Below are 15,892 nucleotides of genomic sequence, written 5' to 3' on the forward strand. Positions count from 1 at the left end.
GACAGTATGTGTAGTAAGAAGAGAAGACGTGTGGTGCAGGGCACGTGGGTGGCTCAGTTGGTTAAGTGTCTGACTTTTGATTTCAGCTTAGGTCATGATCTCACAGGTCTTGAGTTAGCTCCACATTGGGCTCTGTGCTGACAGTGTGGAGCCTGCTTGAGATTCTCTTCCTCTCCCTCTCTGCTCTTCCTGTGTGCGCTCTCTCTCAAACCAAACAAAAAAAAAGAGAGAGAGAGAAGATGTGGGCTAGAACCCTAAGGCACAGCAATAATTAAGAGATAGCTAGACTAGGAAGAGCTACCGGGAAGGTAGACAAATAAGGAAAATCAATGTGGGGCATGGATGCCAAGGAAGGAGAGATCATTTAAGAATCAGGAGGGAACTGTGTCAGATATTTCAGATAAATCAGGTAACGTGAAAGCTGGCAAAGTCTGTTGGATTTAACATCTGTGGGGTCACTAGTCACCTTGGTGAGAATACTTTCACTGGTTAACTATGTTGCAACAAATGTGAAGATGGAAGTATAAATTAGAATTCATTAAGGGTAAATAGGAGCTTTTGGTAGAAATCTTGGAGACAATTTACCTTTTGGAGACTGAGAATTTGCTAATAAATTTTGGCTGATAAAGCACTTTATCCAGAAGGTACCATGTAAACCATTGGCTGCACTGCTGTAAGGTATTACAGGAATTATGGAATGAAATAGATACCTTGTTGGTGTCAAGCCTTCACTGAACGTGAGTGAGAGGAGTCTTAGAATTAATTGATGATACTGAGCCAGGAAGATGGCCCATAACTTTCACGGCCAACCTGACTCTTGTATTATGAATGCAAAGCAACAGACAGCTAGACCTCTTCTGCAGGATGTTTCTCATCAGAACATACAGTGGTATTGATATGTACTTTCTCTGCTTCTTAGAAGTCTGATAATAGGATTTAAGAAACAGGTAAATTGCCACTATTTTCTCAGAAATATTTTAGTTTTCTTTAAAATCTCAAACATAATTAGAAATGTAACAGTAGACTTTGAGATGCAGTCATTTCCTATTCAAATGTGAAAGCAATTTAATTTTTACATTTTCAGGTGATTAGAATATCTTTTTCTAAAATTTCAAAAACAATGTCAACTTTGTTTTTCTTTCTACAGCAATCTTTCCCAAAGAAATTTCCCATGTCTCAGTCAGTGCCTCATATTTACATTCAAGTTAAAGAATTTATTTATGCTAGCCTTAAATTTTCAGAGTCACTACACCGGAGGTAAGTTTACTAATAAATGTGTCTTCATCATAGCTGTTTTTGTGAAATAGTAACACTTGATTTGCAGTCCTTGATTCTTTAATGGATTATCATCTCATTGGAAAAGCTTGCATATTTTAGCGACATTGGAGTTAAGTTGCTATAAATTTGATGTTATATATTTTTTTATTTTATTATTATTTTTTTTAATATATGAAATTTATTGTCAAATTGGTTTCCATACAACACCAGTGCCCATCCCAAAAGGTGCCCTCCTCAATACCCATCACCCACCCTCCCCTCCCTCCCACCCCCCATCAACCCTCAGTTTGTTCTCAGTTTTTAACAGTCTCTTATGCTTTGGCTCTCTCCTACTCTAACCTCTTTTTTTTTTTTTTTTCCTTCCCCTCCCCCATGGGTTTCTGTTAAGTTTCTCAGGATCCACATAAGAGTGAAACCATATGGTATCTGTCTTTCTCTGTATGGCTTATTTCACTTAGCATCACACTCTCCAGTTCCATCCACGTTGCTACAAAAGGCCATATTTCATTTTTTCTCATTGCCACGTAGTATTCCATTGTGTATATAAACCACAATTTCTTTATCCATTCATCAGTGGATGGACATTTAAGCTCTTTCCATAATTTGGCTATTGTTGAGAGTGCTGCTATAAACATTGGGGTACAAGTGCCCCTATGCATCAGCACTTCTGTATCCCTTGGGTAAATTCCTAGCAGTGCTATTGCTGGGTCATAGGGTAGGTCTATTTTTAATTTTCTGAGGAACCTCCACACTGCTTTCCAGAGCGGCTGCACCAATTTGCATTCCCACCAACAGTGCAAGAGGGTTCCCGTTTCTCCACATCCTCTCCAGCATCTATAGTCTCCTGATTTGTTCATTTTGGCCACTCTGACTGGAGTGAGGTGATATCTGAGTATGGTTTTGATTTGTATTTCCCTGATAAGGAGCGACGTTGAACATCTTTTCATGTGCCTGTTGGCCATCCGGATGTCTTCTTTAGAGAAGTGTCTATTCATGTTTTCTGCCCATTTCTTCACTGGGTTATTTGTTTTTCGGGTGTGGAGTTTGGTGAGCTCTTTATAGATTTTGGATACTAGCCCTTTGTCCGGTATGTCATTTGCAAATATCTTTTCCCATTCCGTTGGTTGCCTTTTAGTTTTGTTGGTTGTTTCCTTTGCTGTGCAGAAGCTTTTTATCTTCATAAGGTCCCAGTAATTCACTTTTGCTTTTAATTCCCTTGCCTTTGGGGATGTGTCGAGTAAGAGATTGCTACTGCTGAGGTCAGAGAGGTCTTTTCCTGCTTTCTCCTCTAAGGTTTTGATGGTTTCCTGTCTCACATTCAGGTCCTTTATCCATTTTGAGTTTATTTTTGTGAATGGTGTGAGAAAGTGGTCTAGTTTCAGCCTTCTGCGTGTTGCTGTCCAGTTCTCCCAGCACCATTTGTTAAAGAGACTGTCTTTTTTCCATTGGATGTTCTTTCCTGCTTTGTCAAAGATGAGTTGGCCATATGTTTGTGGGTCTAGTTCTGGGGTTTCTATTCTATTCCATTGGTCTATGTGTCTGTTTTTGTGCCAATACCATGCTGTCTTGATGATTAGAGCTTTGTAGTAGAGGCTAAAGTCTGGGATTGTGATGCCTCCTGCTTTGGTCTTCTTCTTCAAAATTACTTTGGGTATTCGGGGCCTTTTGTGGTTCCATATGAATTTTAGGATTGCTTGTTCTAGTTTTGAGAAGAATGCTGGTGCAATTTTGATTGGGATTGCATTGAATGTGTAGATAGCTTTGGGTAGTATTGACATTTTGACAATATTTATTCTTCCAATCCATGAGCAGGGAATGTCTTTCCATTTCTTTAAATCTTCTTCAATTACCTTCATATGTTTTCTATAGTTTTCAGCATACAGATCTTTTACATCTTTGGTTAGATTTATTCCTAGGTATTTTATGTTTCTTGGTGCAATTGTGAGTGGGATCAGTTTCTTTATTTGTCTTTCTGTTGCTTCATTGTTAGTGTATTAGAATGCAACTGATTTCTGTACATTGATTTTGTATCCTGCAACTTTGCTGAATTCATGTATCAGTTCTAGCAGACTTTTGGTGGAGTCTATCGGATTTTCCATGTATAATATCATGTCGTCTGCAAAAAGCGAAAGCTTGACTTCATCTTTGCCAATTTTGATGGCTTTGATTTCCTTTTGTTGTCTGATTGCTGATGCTAGAACTTCCAACACTATGTTAAACAACAGCGGTGAGAGTGGGCATCCCCGTCGCGTTCCTGATCTCAGGGAAAAAGCTCTCAGTTTTTCCCCATTGAGGATGATGTTAGCTGTGGGCTTTTCATAAATGGCTTTTATGATCTTTAAGTATGTTCCTTCTATCCCGACTTTCTCAAGCGTTTTTATTAAGAAAGGGTGCTGAATTTTGTCAAAGGCCTTTTCTGCATCGATTGACAGGCTCATATGGTTCTTATCTTTTCTTTTCTTACTGTGATGTATCACGTTGATTGATTTGCGAATGTTGAACCAGCTCTGCATCCCAGGAATGAATACCACTTGGTCATGGTGAATAATTCTTTTTATATGCCGTTGAATTCGATTTGCTACTATCTTATTGAGAATTTTTGCATCCATATTCATCAGGGATATTGGCCTGTAGTTCTCATATTTTTTTATTTTTTATAATGTAGATCTTCAAACTCATAAAAATAGAGATAATAGGATATGAAACTCCTGAGTTCTCAGCATCTGTAGCAATAATAAACATTTTGCCATATTGTCTAACTTTTTTTGCCGAAGTACTTTAAAGCAAATTCCAGAAATAATGACACTTTACCCCTAGAAACAGTATGTTTTTCTAAAACAAAATAAAGACATTTCATTATTCAGCTTTCATACTTAAAATTAACACTATTCCATTCCCTAGTCCATTATCACTATTTTCTCGATTGTCCCCAGGATGTCTTTTTACTGTTGGTATGTTTGTTTGCGAATAACAATTTGATACTGTTACTCCTTTAAAAAACTTTTTATTAAGTTTAAAAATTTTAATTCCAGTATAGTTAACATACAGTGTTATATTAGTTTCAGGTGTACCATATAGGTGATTCAACAATTCTACACGTTACTCAGTGCTCATCATGATAAGTGTACTCTTAACCCCCTTTGCCTATTTCACATATCCTCCCCACCCCTCTTCACCTCCCCTCTGGGAACTATCAGTTCTTTTTTTTTCCCTTTGCTGGTTTGTTTTTTTCTTAAATTCTGCATATGAGTGAAATCATATGGTATTTTTCCTTTTCAACTGACTTATTTCACTTAGCATTATACTCCATAGCTTCATCCATGTCGTGGCAAATGTCAGGATTTCATTCTTTTTTATGGCTGAATAATATTGTTTTATATATATACCACATCTTCTTTATGCATTCATCTGTCAGTGGACACATGGGCTGCTACAGTTGGTATGTTTGAATCATGGTCCAAGTAAGGCTCATACCTTGGATTTGCTAAGTTTATCAATATTCCTTTTTTTCCCTTTTTCTTTAGTTGTTTAGATCTTATTTTTTTAGTTTTTCTATTGCTAAGGTAGCAGTAGCTAAACAATATCCCTCCTTTATGTCATTCCCTTGTCAAAAAGATGATATTCTCAATAGTTTTGTTTTTCCTTAATTAGGTTTAAAATGAAGATTCAAACAAAATCCATAGAAGTAAAGAAGGTTGTAGCAAATTGGTATCATACTCAGTAATGGAGCGCACCACAACAACTGTTGGTAGCTGTAGCCAACTTGAATTTAGACTAGAGAATGTCATTTATCTGGTGTGATGAAAGCAATACCCTACATTTATGGAGATGGGAAATGTGATATTATCCCTGTTTTGCTGATAAGGAAACTGAAGCTCAGGGAGGCTACATCACCGAGAATGACCCAGCTAGTTAGTTTGAGAGCTGGGATGAAGGAGCAGGCCTTAAGACTCCCATATCAGAGAAAGTGTCTGGCATATAAGGAATAATCAGTTAATATTAGAAGAACATTAATCTTTATGCCACACCTTGTTCCAGCTACCTAGATGGACCATGCATTATAGTCACTCACATACTTCTAATTGTGAATACACTCTGGAGGAGAGAGTGGTGATGCTGGCTTTATAGTCTCCCTTTCTGAATTCCATTCTTAATTTGTATATTGGATAGCAGGAAATACCCTTCAGTGTGAAATTCTTCTGAATTTTAAGTCATAAGAAAGGCATGAAGACAGTTCAGGTATAATATTTATTTTCCAAGTTGAAACAGAACAATGACAGCTGTTTTTATTGTATTGTATTGTATTGTATTGTATTGTACATGTCTCTTACTGTAAGCTACCATGATTTTGGATTTAAGGAGCACATAAATAAATGGAAGAAGAAATGTGTGCCCTGCCAGGGTAAAAGAGTTTTCTGATCTTAGGTCTTACACTGCTTCTTCCTTGTGAATAAAGATGGTTTAAAAGGTTTCTTAATTTTTGTTCCTGAATAACATCTGAGTTTGAGAGGAAAAGAAGAGAAAGGAAGATAAATACCTAATGCATGGCATCTGCTGTGCTATGTGTTTCTCACAAGCCAGTGATTGTCAGAACTTAGTCCCCGGACCAGCAGCATTAGCATCACATGGGAAATTGTTAGAAATGCCACCTTAGACCTACTGAAGTAAAAACTTTGAGGGTGGGGCCCTGGGTTTTACCAAGTTGTCTGGGTAATTCTGATGCATTCTGAACTTTCAGAACCACTGCTTTAAGCTTCATAATACTTTACCACCTCTTATACAAGAGTCTCTAAAGGTATATTTTAAAGACATTAGCTTTTAACCTCAGTCATAAAACTCACTAAAGATACTGTGTTCCCTATACGGCACAACACAATACACACCATATAATCTAGCATTTGAAAACTGATGGATATATATGAATATTAACTGAAGATAAATAACAAATGATTATGATGGTAGTTTTCAATTGCGGTAGTTTTCAATTGCGGAGCTCAAATGGTCTGAGAACCACCAATAATTTATTCCTGTCTTGTTTTTTATTTAATACTTCAAATTTCTGATTTGGATAGAGGCAGTATAATGCAGTGGTTAAGAATATAAGCTTCAGACTTAGGCCTTAGTTTAATCTTGATGGCAACACTCACCAGCTGTAGTAAGATGTTGGACAAGTTTCCTCATCTGCAAAATGAGTGAAATAATTCATAGGGTGGTTGCAAGAATTAAATGAGGTAATACAGGTGTATAAAGCACTTGGTATACTGCCTGGCATATGATAGGCACATAGGTACTTCAGAGAGGATGGGATACTGTAATATTAGAAGTGAGACTGGAACTTGGAGTGTTAATATTTTATTTTGTAAGCATCAGGGAATTGTTGAAGAATTCTTAAGTAAGGAATGACGTTACTAGAGTTATATTCTAGAAAGTTTACTCTGACCTTAATGTGGATAATACGTTAGAGGGGGATAAAAAAAAATAGTCATGTTGAACTGGTGAAGGCAGTGGTTCAAGAAGAGAGATGAAGAAAGACTGAAATAGGATCAGTGGCAATGAAGAGGGAGGAACATAAGGAGCCTGATATTACCTGTGCTTGTGAATAATTAGATGAAGAAGTTAAGGGAAGTTAACAATTTGATTACCTGTAGGTGAAGCTCTCAAACAGTTTCTGGTTATAGTTAGTCATCTTTGGAAACAATGATGCATGTATTCATCTGTTGTTTCGAGGTAAACATATGCAAGGGAAAGGGAGAAACAAGAAGTACGTCTTTAAAACTTATCCTACAGGAGCGCCTGGGTGGCTCAGTTGGTTAAGTGTGGGACTTTGGCTCAGGGCATGATCTCACAGTTCGTGGGTTCAAGCCCTGCATCAGGCTCTGTGCTGACAGCTCGGGGCCTGGAGCCTGCTTCGGTTTCTGTGTCTCCCTCTCTCTCTGCCCCTTCCCTGCTTGCACTCTGTCTCTCTCTCAGAAATAAACATTAAAAAATGTGTATATATATATATAAAATATACGTATATATTATATATAATATAAATATTACATATGTATATATAATATAAGTATTATATATGTATATATAAGTATTATATATGCATATATAATATATATTAGATATACATACATATTTATATCTAATATATTATGTATATGAATATTATATATGTATATCTAATATATAATACATATATAAATATATATGTATATCTAATATATATTATGTATGTAAATATTATATATATATAAGCAAAAAAAAAGTCATCCTACAACTTGGCTCAAGTGTTCTATTTGAGACTTATTCTTTTAAAAAAAATTTTAACGTTTATTCATTTTTGAGAGAAAGAGTGCGAGCAGGGGAGGGGCAGAGAGAGAGGGAGACAGAATCTGAAACAGGCTTCAGGCTCTGAGCTGTCAGCACAGAGCCCCACATGGGGCTCAAACTCGTGAACCGTGAGATCATGACCTGAACCAAAGTTAGACGCCCAACTGACTGAGCCACCCAGGCGCCCCTATTTGAGAATTATTCTTGAAGTTGCAGTCTTGAATCTATAATACTGGTTCCCCTCATCTTTTACTTTAAATGTAGAGTACTTTAACATTTTTTTAAATTGGTAGTGTATACAATTTGCATGGTCCTAACACATACTTTTTATTATCTAATATAAATGCTGGTTATTGACTGTAGAAAGTAGAGAAATTTAGAATTAACTTTTGTTTTATTTATAGAGGAGAGACATTGGCTATCTAATTGTTATTTGATGCTTTATTGCATTTAGAACACCAAAGATAAAAGTCATTAGTTGTAATATATTATGTATAATTTTCCCTAAAGCCTCCCTCATGACTGACTAGAACTAGAATTGCCACCTCAGTTCTGACTTTTTCAGTATGTGAATGCCTAGCCTTCTAGAAAGTCAATGTTGTGGACTAATGCTACAGCAGAAAAGAATGTCAATTTTTCCCTCATCTTTTTAATTTTTTTTTTTACATTTATTTAGTTTTGCGAGAGAGAGAGAGAGAGAGAGAGAGAGAGAGAGAGAGAGAGGCAGGGAGGGGCAGAGAGAGAAGGAGACACAGAATTCAAAACAGGCTCCAGGCTCTGAGCCAGCTGTCAGTATAGAGCCCGATGTGGGGCTCGAACCCATGAACCAGGAGATCATGACCCTAGCCGAAGTCAGACGCTTAAACAACTGAGCCACCCAGGCACCCCAGCCAGACTCTATCTTTGATAAAATATTTGTTACTTTTGTTAGTTCAATATCTAGTCATTCTAATGAACTATGATCATAAGTTATTTATTCAACAAGACTTATCTTTGAACTTTTAAAAATTATGCTTTATTAAATACATTAGCTATTTTCATTTTGCTCATGAGAGAATCAACAGTTAAGAGACAGATGCAGCATAGTTACTTTAAAAATATGTAAATCTGAATTTAGATTATCAGCTTTCTGACATATTTTTATTTTAAAAATTTGTGTCTGTGACCTGAAATTGAGCTATTAGAGTTCCTTTGTTTTTTTATTTATCATTAAAAAGTTATGGGAAAAATCACTTTCTGGATTTAAAGCTCTTTTATTATGTTTAAATAGATTTTGGAGTTAGATTTTTAGAACCAGAAGATGCTTTAGAGCTTTGTAGTACAAATGTTTGGCTTTCTTTTTATATCTGAATAAAAGTAGGACTGGAGAAAGAAATGACTTCATGAAGAGACTTCAAAGTCTCAACTATTTAGTTGCAGAGGAAACATCTGGACCTAATATGATCTTTAAGAAATTTCAGTTTGCAGAAGAGGTTAAGCTATAAAAAATTTTAGGAGATTTATTATAATTAAGATTTAATTACCATGAATTTTTTTTAAAAGGTAGTATAAAAGAGTACAGCTTATAGGCTCAAAGGACAAGGAGTTACGAAAAAAAATGCTCAATTGGGATAAAAATGTAGTGGAGGCAGTACTGGTCATTGTCAGGTAAATCTTGTTGGTACAAATAGGACATAGGTGCTGATAGGTTTTCTTTCTCTACTTTTATGCAAGAAAAAAGTATGCATTGACTCAGCGTTCAAGGAAGTTCAGGGAATTGAAACAAAGGGCATTATCTATCCTAAGTATTGCAGGATATTTCATCTGGGAAGTATGCTTTTCAGGGTGTCTTTAAGCATAATTTGAGAGTGTTAGAAAAGAAACCAGAGGAGTGGGCAACCACCTCTTTTTATCAGGGTGAGTACATTGATTGTTCTAGGACACTGTTGGTAGATTAGAAAGTGTTTTCTGTTTGAGAGTTTTGATGCCAAGAAACCCTGAAGCCCCACTGGGAGTATGTCTGGGAAGTCTTGATTTTAGTTGTAAAGAATCAGAGAAATATTCTTTTTAGGTCTCCCAGAATTAGGGTTAGCAGGTATTGAAAAGAGTGCCTGCATTAAAAACATTGGAGTAGTAGTGAGAAGCACGTATATTTTGTCAAATCTTGCTCTATTTGCAGTTAAAAAATAAACTAGTAAATGTTTGTGCTTCAGGAGTAATGTTTTAATAAAATAAAAAGGATGCTAAAATTTTAGTGTATGTTTAATGCAGTGGTTATCAGCTGGGGTAATTTTGCCCTCCAGGGTACATTTGGCACTGTCTAGAGACATTTGGGGCTGTCACAACTAGGGAAAAGGGTGGTACTTGCATCTAGTGGGTAGAGGCCAGGGATGCTGCTTCAAAGCCCAGGACAGCCAAAGAATTATCTTGCCTAAAATGTTAATAATGCTAAGACTGAGAAAACTTGGTGTAAAGACAGTTTAACTGTTTTGATAACAAAGCTATATATATCCATATATATGTGAAGAAGTCATTATTTACTTAAATTGAAGGCCTAGAAAATAAAAAGCTTGTTAGTGCTAGCCTAGGAGTTTTTAAGATGTTAAGGAATATTGTAGAGGTTTTTTTTCTTTATACCAAATTAAACTTAGTGTATGTAATTATGTTTATTTCTTTGAATCGTAAAAAAAAAATCTCAATGGAAATGGATAGCTTAATTATATTAAAGTTAAATCTAGCAATTACTTATATCTAGAAAGAGCTCACGTCAATTTGCATTTTAAACATAATTTTACCGGTAGGGGCTCCTGGGTAGCTCAGTCAGTTGAGCGTCCAACTTCAGCTCAGGTTATGATCTCACAGTTTGTGAGTTCAAGCCCTGCATTGGGCTCATTGCTGTCAACGCAGAGCCTGCTTCACTTTGGATCCTCTATTCTCCTTCCTTTCTGCCCTCCCCCACTCATGCTCGTTTTCTCAAAAATAAATAAAACATTAAAAAAGTAATAATTTTAGCTGTATTGTATTTGAAGTGCTTTTGAAAGTGTCCCATAGCGGAGTCATGATTTAAGAATAATTTTATTTCCTTAGACTAAGTACCCCATGGTTTTACTGTAGTGGTTACTGAATACATTTAAATTATGCCATAAATGGGGCACCTGGATCGCTCAGTTGGCTGAGCATCCGACTTCAGCTCAGGTATGATCTCATGGTTCATGAGTTGAAGCCCCGCGTTGGGCTCTGTGCTGACAGTTCAGAGCCTGGAGCCTCCTTCAGATTCTTCGTCTCCCTCTCTTTCTGACCCTCCCCCGCTTGTACACGGTGTGTGTATGTGTGTCTCTCTCTCAAAAATAAATAAGACATTTTAAAAAAATTATGCCATAAATGAACATTCCATTTTATTGAAAATGTCCCTTTTGTGACAGAATTTAATTTTGGGATTTAATAAATGTGAGTAACTTATTTAAAGATATGAAAGAATGAGGTGGGGGAAATTATTTTAGTAAACTGTGTTAAATTATTTAGGAAGCTAACCATACCTTTGTGAAAAGCTAAATAATAATCAATATTTTTAGCTCAACAGAAATAGATGATATGCTTAGAAAATCTACAAATCTGCTGCTGACCAGAACTTTGAGTAGCTGTTTACTGAACCTTATTAGAAAACCTCATATAGGTTTGACAGAGGTAAGTTAAAAAAAAAATACTAATAGCTAAATGTTTCGTTATATGCAAAAAGTTTTATGAACTATTGCTAAACATCATCCTGTAAAACTGGCTTTCTATTTTAAATTTATTAGTAGAAGTAGATTTGTTTTGTCAGTGTAAATTCAAACCATGTGAGGGGAAAAGGTATACATGGAGAATATGGTAGATGGTTGATGATGCTAGAACATACATGTAGATTTATGATTGCCAGACTTTACATGAAAAGTGAAAATACTCATTTTTTACTTGGTAAATGTATAAAATTTGGAAAAGTACTTTTAAGAGTTATTTTAAATCAGTTGGCAGACTCTTGGTTATTTTTTTTTTAAGTGATAGCATTCATAGTATTTGCAGCAGGCTTTTGAAATCAGATAATCCCTTGTATCCTATAAAGCTATAATTGTACAAAAATGGCACAATTGCTGGAAGTAAGAATCCATTTTAAAAAACCAAATGATTTTGTGTACATGTAACCTGCATCTCACCAGACATACTTTGTATTTTCCAGCTGGTGCAGATCATCATCAACACAACACACCTGGAACAAGCTTGCAGGTACCTGGAGGACTTTATAACTAACATCACAAACATTTCTCAAGAGACTGTTCATACCACAAGACTTTATGGACTTTCTACTTTTAAGGTATGTAAAACCCCAACCAAAAAGTTTTTATTTCCATCACTCTAAGCAAACTTTTAAAAATCAAAGACAATTTTTATTATGTACTTGATTCCATTATATTCCAAACAATTGAAAATTAGAGATATTCACTGTCAACAAAAAGTACATAAATGTCAGTTCCCTTTTGGCATTTTAAACATCTTCACTAAAATGGAGAAAAATATATTGATTTCCTAAAGCTGTATTACATTTTGTTCATGTTTTGAAGACTTTTACAGTATTGCTGAATCAGCCTAACTGGATTTCCATTAATATCTCACAGTTCCATAATTAATTTTGTATGTAATGTATATACATATGTGTTTGGAAATTAAAAATGTGGGATGAATTAGGTAAGTGTTAAATTGGCTTTACACTCTTTGTTGTCTCTGATATGAAGAAAAATAAATATTTTTTTATTCACAAACCTTGTTACATGTTACTGAATTCCTACATTTTTCTGAATGGAAAGATTTCTGTTTGTATAATACTGTAGGATGTCCCAAAAGATTAATTAATGGTTTTTTTTAATTTTTTTATGTTTATTTTTAATAGAGGGAGATGGAGCAATAGCGGGGGTGGGACAGAGAGAGAGAGACACACAGAATCTGAAACAGGCTCCAGGCTCTGAGCTGTCAGCACAGAGCCTGACGTGGGGCTCGAACTCACAAACCGTGAGATCATGACCTGAGCCGAAGCCGGACGCTCAACTGACTGAGCCACCCAGATGCCCCTAATTAATGGTTTTTTTAAGCAGAATGGAAGATTAAATAATTTCATTAATTTGTTTTATAAACTATTTTATAATTTTATTGATTTGGGGTCATATACATGAGATACTGGCATAGTCTAGTAATATAAACTTTTTCATTGAATAGTTTATTAAACTAATACAAACTATTTCCTGGTCTCTTTGTTTATTTATTGTTTTAATTTTTTCATGTTTATTTCTTAGAGAGAGAGACAGCATGTGAGTGGGGGAAGGGCAGAGAGACAGAGAGAGAGAGACACACACACAGAATCTGAAGCAGGCTCCAGGCTCTGGACTGTCAGCACAGACACCCTGACACATGAACTGTGAGATTGTGACCTGAGCAGAAGTTGGACACTTAACTGACTGAGGCATCCAGGCGACCCTGATCTCTTTATTTATTTATTATTATTTTTAAAAATATTTATTTATTTTTGAAAGAGAGAGTGCTAGCAGGAGAGGGGGGTGGGGAAACACAGAATCCAAGCAGGCTTCAGGCTCTGAGCTTTCAGAACAGAGCCCCATGTGGGACTCAAGCTCACGAACTGTGAGATCATGACCTGAGCTAAAGTCAGACACTTAACCAACTGAGCCACCCAGGCACCCCTCTTCTCTTTAAAATAGGCTGGCTGGGGCACCTGGGTGGCTCAGTCTGTTGAACGGCCGACTTCGGCTCAGGTCATGATCTCACAGTTCATGAGTTCCAGCACTGTGTCAGGCTCTGGAGCCTGCTTCGAATTCTGTGCCTCCCTCTCTCTCTGCCCCACCCACTCGCATTCTATCTGTCTCTCTCAAAAATAAATAAACATTAAAAAAAATTAAGAAAAAATAGGCTGGCTAGTTTAACCTCATAGCCCTTTCTAAGTTTCTTATTAAAGAGTTCTTATGTTTCGACTCTTGCTGTATTATAAATTACCCATATATGCTAACTAACTTGGATGTAAATTTAAAAAAATTAAATTAAAAAAATAAATTACCCAGCTTGTCTCCTAAAATTATAGTACAGTCATTTACATTAAAAAAATTCAGTATTCTTGTATTTAGAAATAACTAATGTTAACTGTAACCACACTTTGAAAATGTGAAGTCTAGAAATGACTCGTCACTCCTAAAATTATCTGGCTGGTCCCCAAATCTTATGTTTTTCTGGTGATTTTGAGCTCATATAGTCATCCTGATACATAAGGCACAAATGCAGATGATGTCTGAGTGAGTAGATAAAATTAGTTACTAAAACTGAACAGAAACTGGACAAAACAGGCATTCATTTATGCAGATAGTATAGTACAGTAATTAAGGGCATATACTCTGGAGTTAGACAGTTGTGTGACTTCGGGCATACTCTTTAATTATAATGTTTCCTGGGTTTTTTTTTTTCTGTAAAATTTGAGTAGTAAGGTGTTACCTACCTTATACAATTATTATGAAGTTTAAAGGGTATATTTAGCACAGTGCCATTTGTTGTACATCATCTGTGCTCTGAGTACTCTATTAGGTGCTGAGAATATAAAAATGTATCCCTGCCCTCAATAAGCTCATAAGAGAAAAAACTATAAAAAGACACTTGACAATATGGTGCGATAAGTACCATAGTATGGGAAGAAAGTCCACAAGTTTTTGTGCATTTTTCTAATCCAAAGACAAATTCTTTTCTTTTATATTAGATTTTACACAATCTTTCTTCTTTTTCATTTTTGCTCTCTGTCCTTATGTCCATGTGTTACTCATACGCTGTCAAGAAGAGATTTACTAAGGACTGGAATTGTAAGCATCTTAACTGTTAACATTAAATTTAACAGGCTGACTCTGTACTTTCATTAAAACATGAACTGCCTTGACATCTGGTATAACTAGGGATCTTCAAGCAAATTTTCTTGTCAGTTATAAGTCAAATAACTAAAGATACTGGAACACAATGCTTTTGGATTAAGGAATCTTGGAACTGTACTTTCAAAATCTGCTTGTTGGGAGGAAGTGTTTAGAAATGTTAGTTCTGGTTCATCATTTCAGTGGTCCCTTAAGTTACAGGTATTTAGTTGAAACTACAACTCCTATAGAATACTCCTTGGATTTTCTTGGAAATCAGGAAATCAATTGCAGCTCCACAAATGTAGAGCATCCTTGTTTTTTTGTTGTTGGTTTTTTATTTTCACACGGAACTCAGGAAACCTTTTCTGTTTTATGATATGAGAATAAGAGCTGTTGTCATTTCTACCTTTTGCCTGTTTCAAGAGGACTCTGACTTAAACTCTGATATGAGGAAGCAATTCAGTGGTGAGAATTATTAAATCAATAATCAAGTGAATTATTGGATGAGATAGGGGGAATTTCCATTCCTAGGGAATAGTCAGTCTGTTGCCTCTTTCACAGAGCTGATTAAAGTGTACAGTCTTGATTACAGACATTAGCATGAATTGCTTAGTTAACCTCTTAGCCTAATTCTTTTCAGTCCAGTGACCCTAGCAAATATATTCCTATTTAGTTGCCTAATGATTATGGAAATAAGCACCTAACAACTCTTTTACCCACATCCCCATGTTTCCCCTCCAAAAAGCACAGATGCACACACAAAGTGTTTGATTTTTACCATATTTGCTTACTTTATGAAATATTACATAAACTCTCTTGTTAGCATGCCTTTCATTTTGCTAAATCTGTGAGTGATACAAAAGAGGTTAAGTAAGTAGTTCCTGCCCTCAAGCAGTACCTCAGCTGTTTGAAATTAACCTGGACCCACACTGAGAGCTACTTTAAGACTTCTGCCTGAAAAGATTTGCATCAGAATGGAGGGGAAAAATGGGAATACCATTACCTTTTTAATCTGTATAGTAGAGAAATGGCCTTGTTCTTTTTCTCTGGCATCAGAGCTCTTTAACTTTTGCTCTAGGGAGTTTTTCCATCCTGCCACTCTAAAGAGGCCTGGCGGTGATGTCAACTGTAAATGCCTGGAAGGAGTATGCTTCTGATTCTCTTTCTAATTTGCCTTTTTAAAATCTGTGGTTGACTGTAGCAGAGTATTTTTAGAATTATGGTTAAAGTGACAGTGGTAAATTGTTTTTGATTAAAAAAACAACAATTTTTCTCCAACAATTTGATTGGAGGAAGACAGGTAGGAAAATACAGAGAACCACAGTTTAACGGAGCAGAAACTTCCCTAGGAACCAGTATTGGGTTAGGAAACCTGAACTGTAATTGAC

At 35.9% G+C, this 15,892-nt stretch overlaps 1 protein-coding gene across 11 annotated transcripts in view; it reads left to right on the forward strand.

The window, feature by feature from the left end:
- Nucleotides 1-15,892, forward strand: part of EXOC6 (exocyst complex component 6) — a 228,911-nt gene that overhangs the window by 116,090 nt on the left and 96,929 nt on the right. For all 11 annotated transcript variants that reach the window (XM_019813545.3, XM_045040414.1, XM_045040415.1 and 8 more), the window contains 3 exons: nt 1,148-1,257; nt 11,151-11,262; nt 11,792-11,926. In XM_019813545.3, the coding sequence (XP_019669104.2) occupies nt 1,148-1,257; nt 11,151-11,262; nt 11,792-11,926 (357 nt within the window). The remainder of the gene's footprint in view (nt 1-1,147; nt 1,258-11,150; nt 11,263-11,791; nt 11,927-15,892) is intronic.

This window comes from Felis catus, chromosome D2, assembly GCF_018350175.1.
Source record: "Felis catus isolate Fca126 chromosome D2, F.catus_Fca126_mat1.0, whole genome shotgun sequence".
NCBI classification, from domain to species: domain Eukaryota; kingdom Metazoa; phylum Chordata; class Mammalia; order Carnivora; family Felidae; genus Felis; species Felis catus.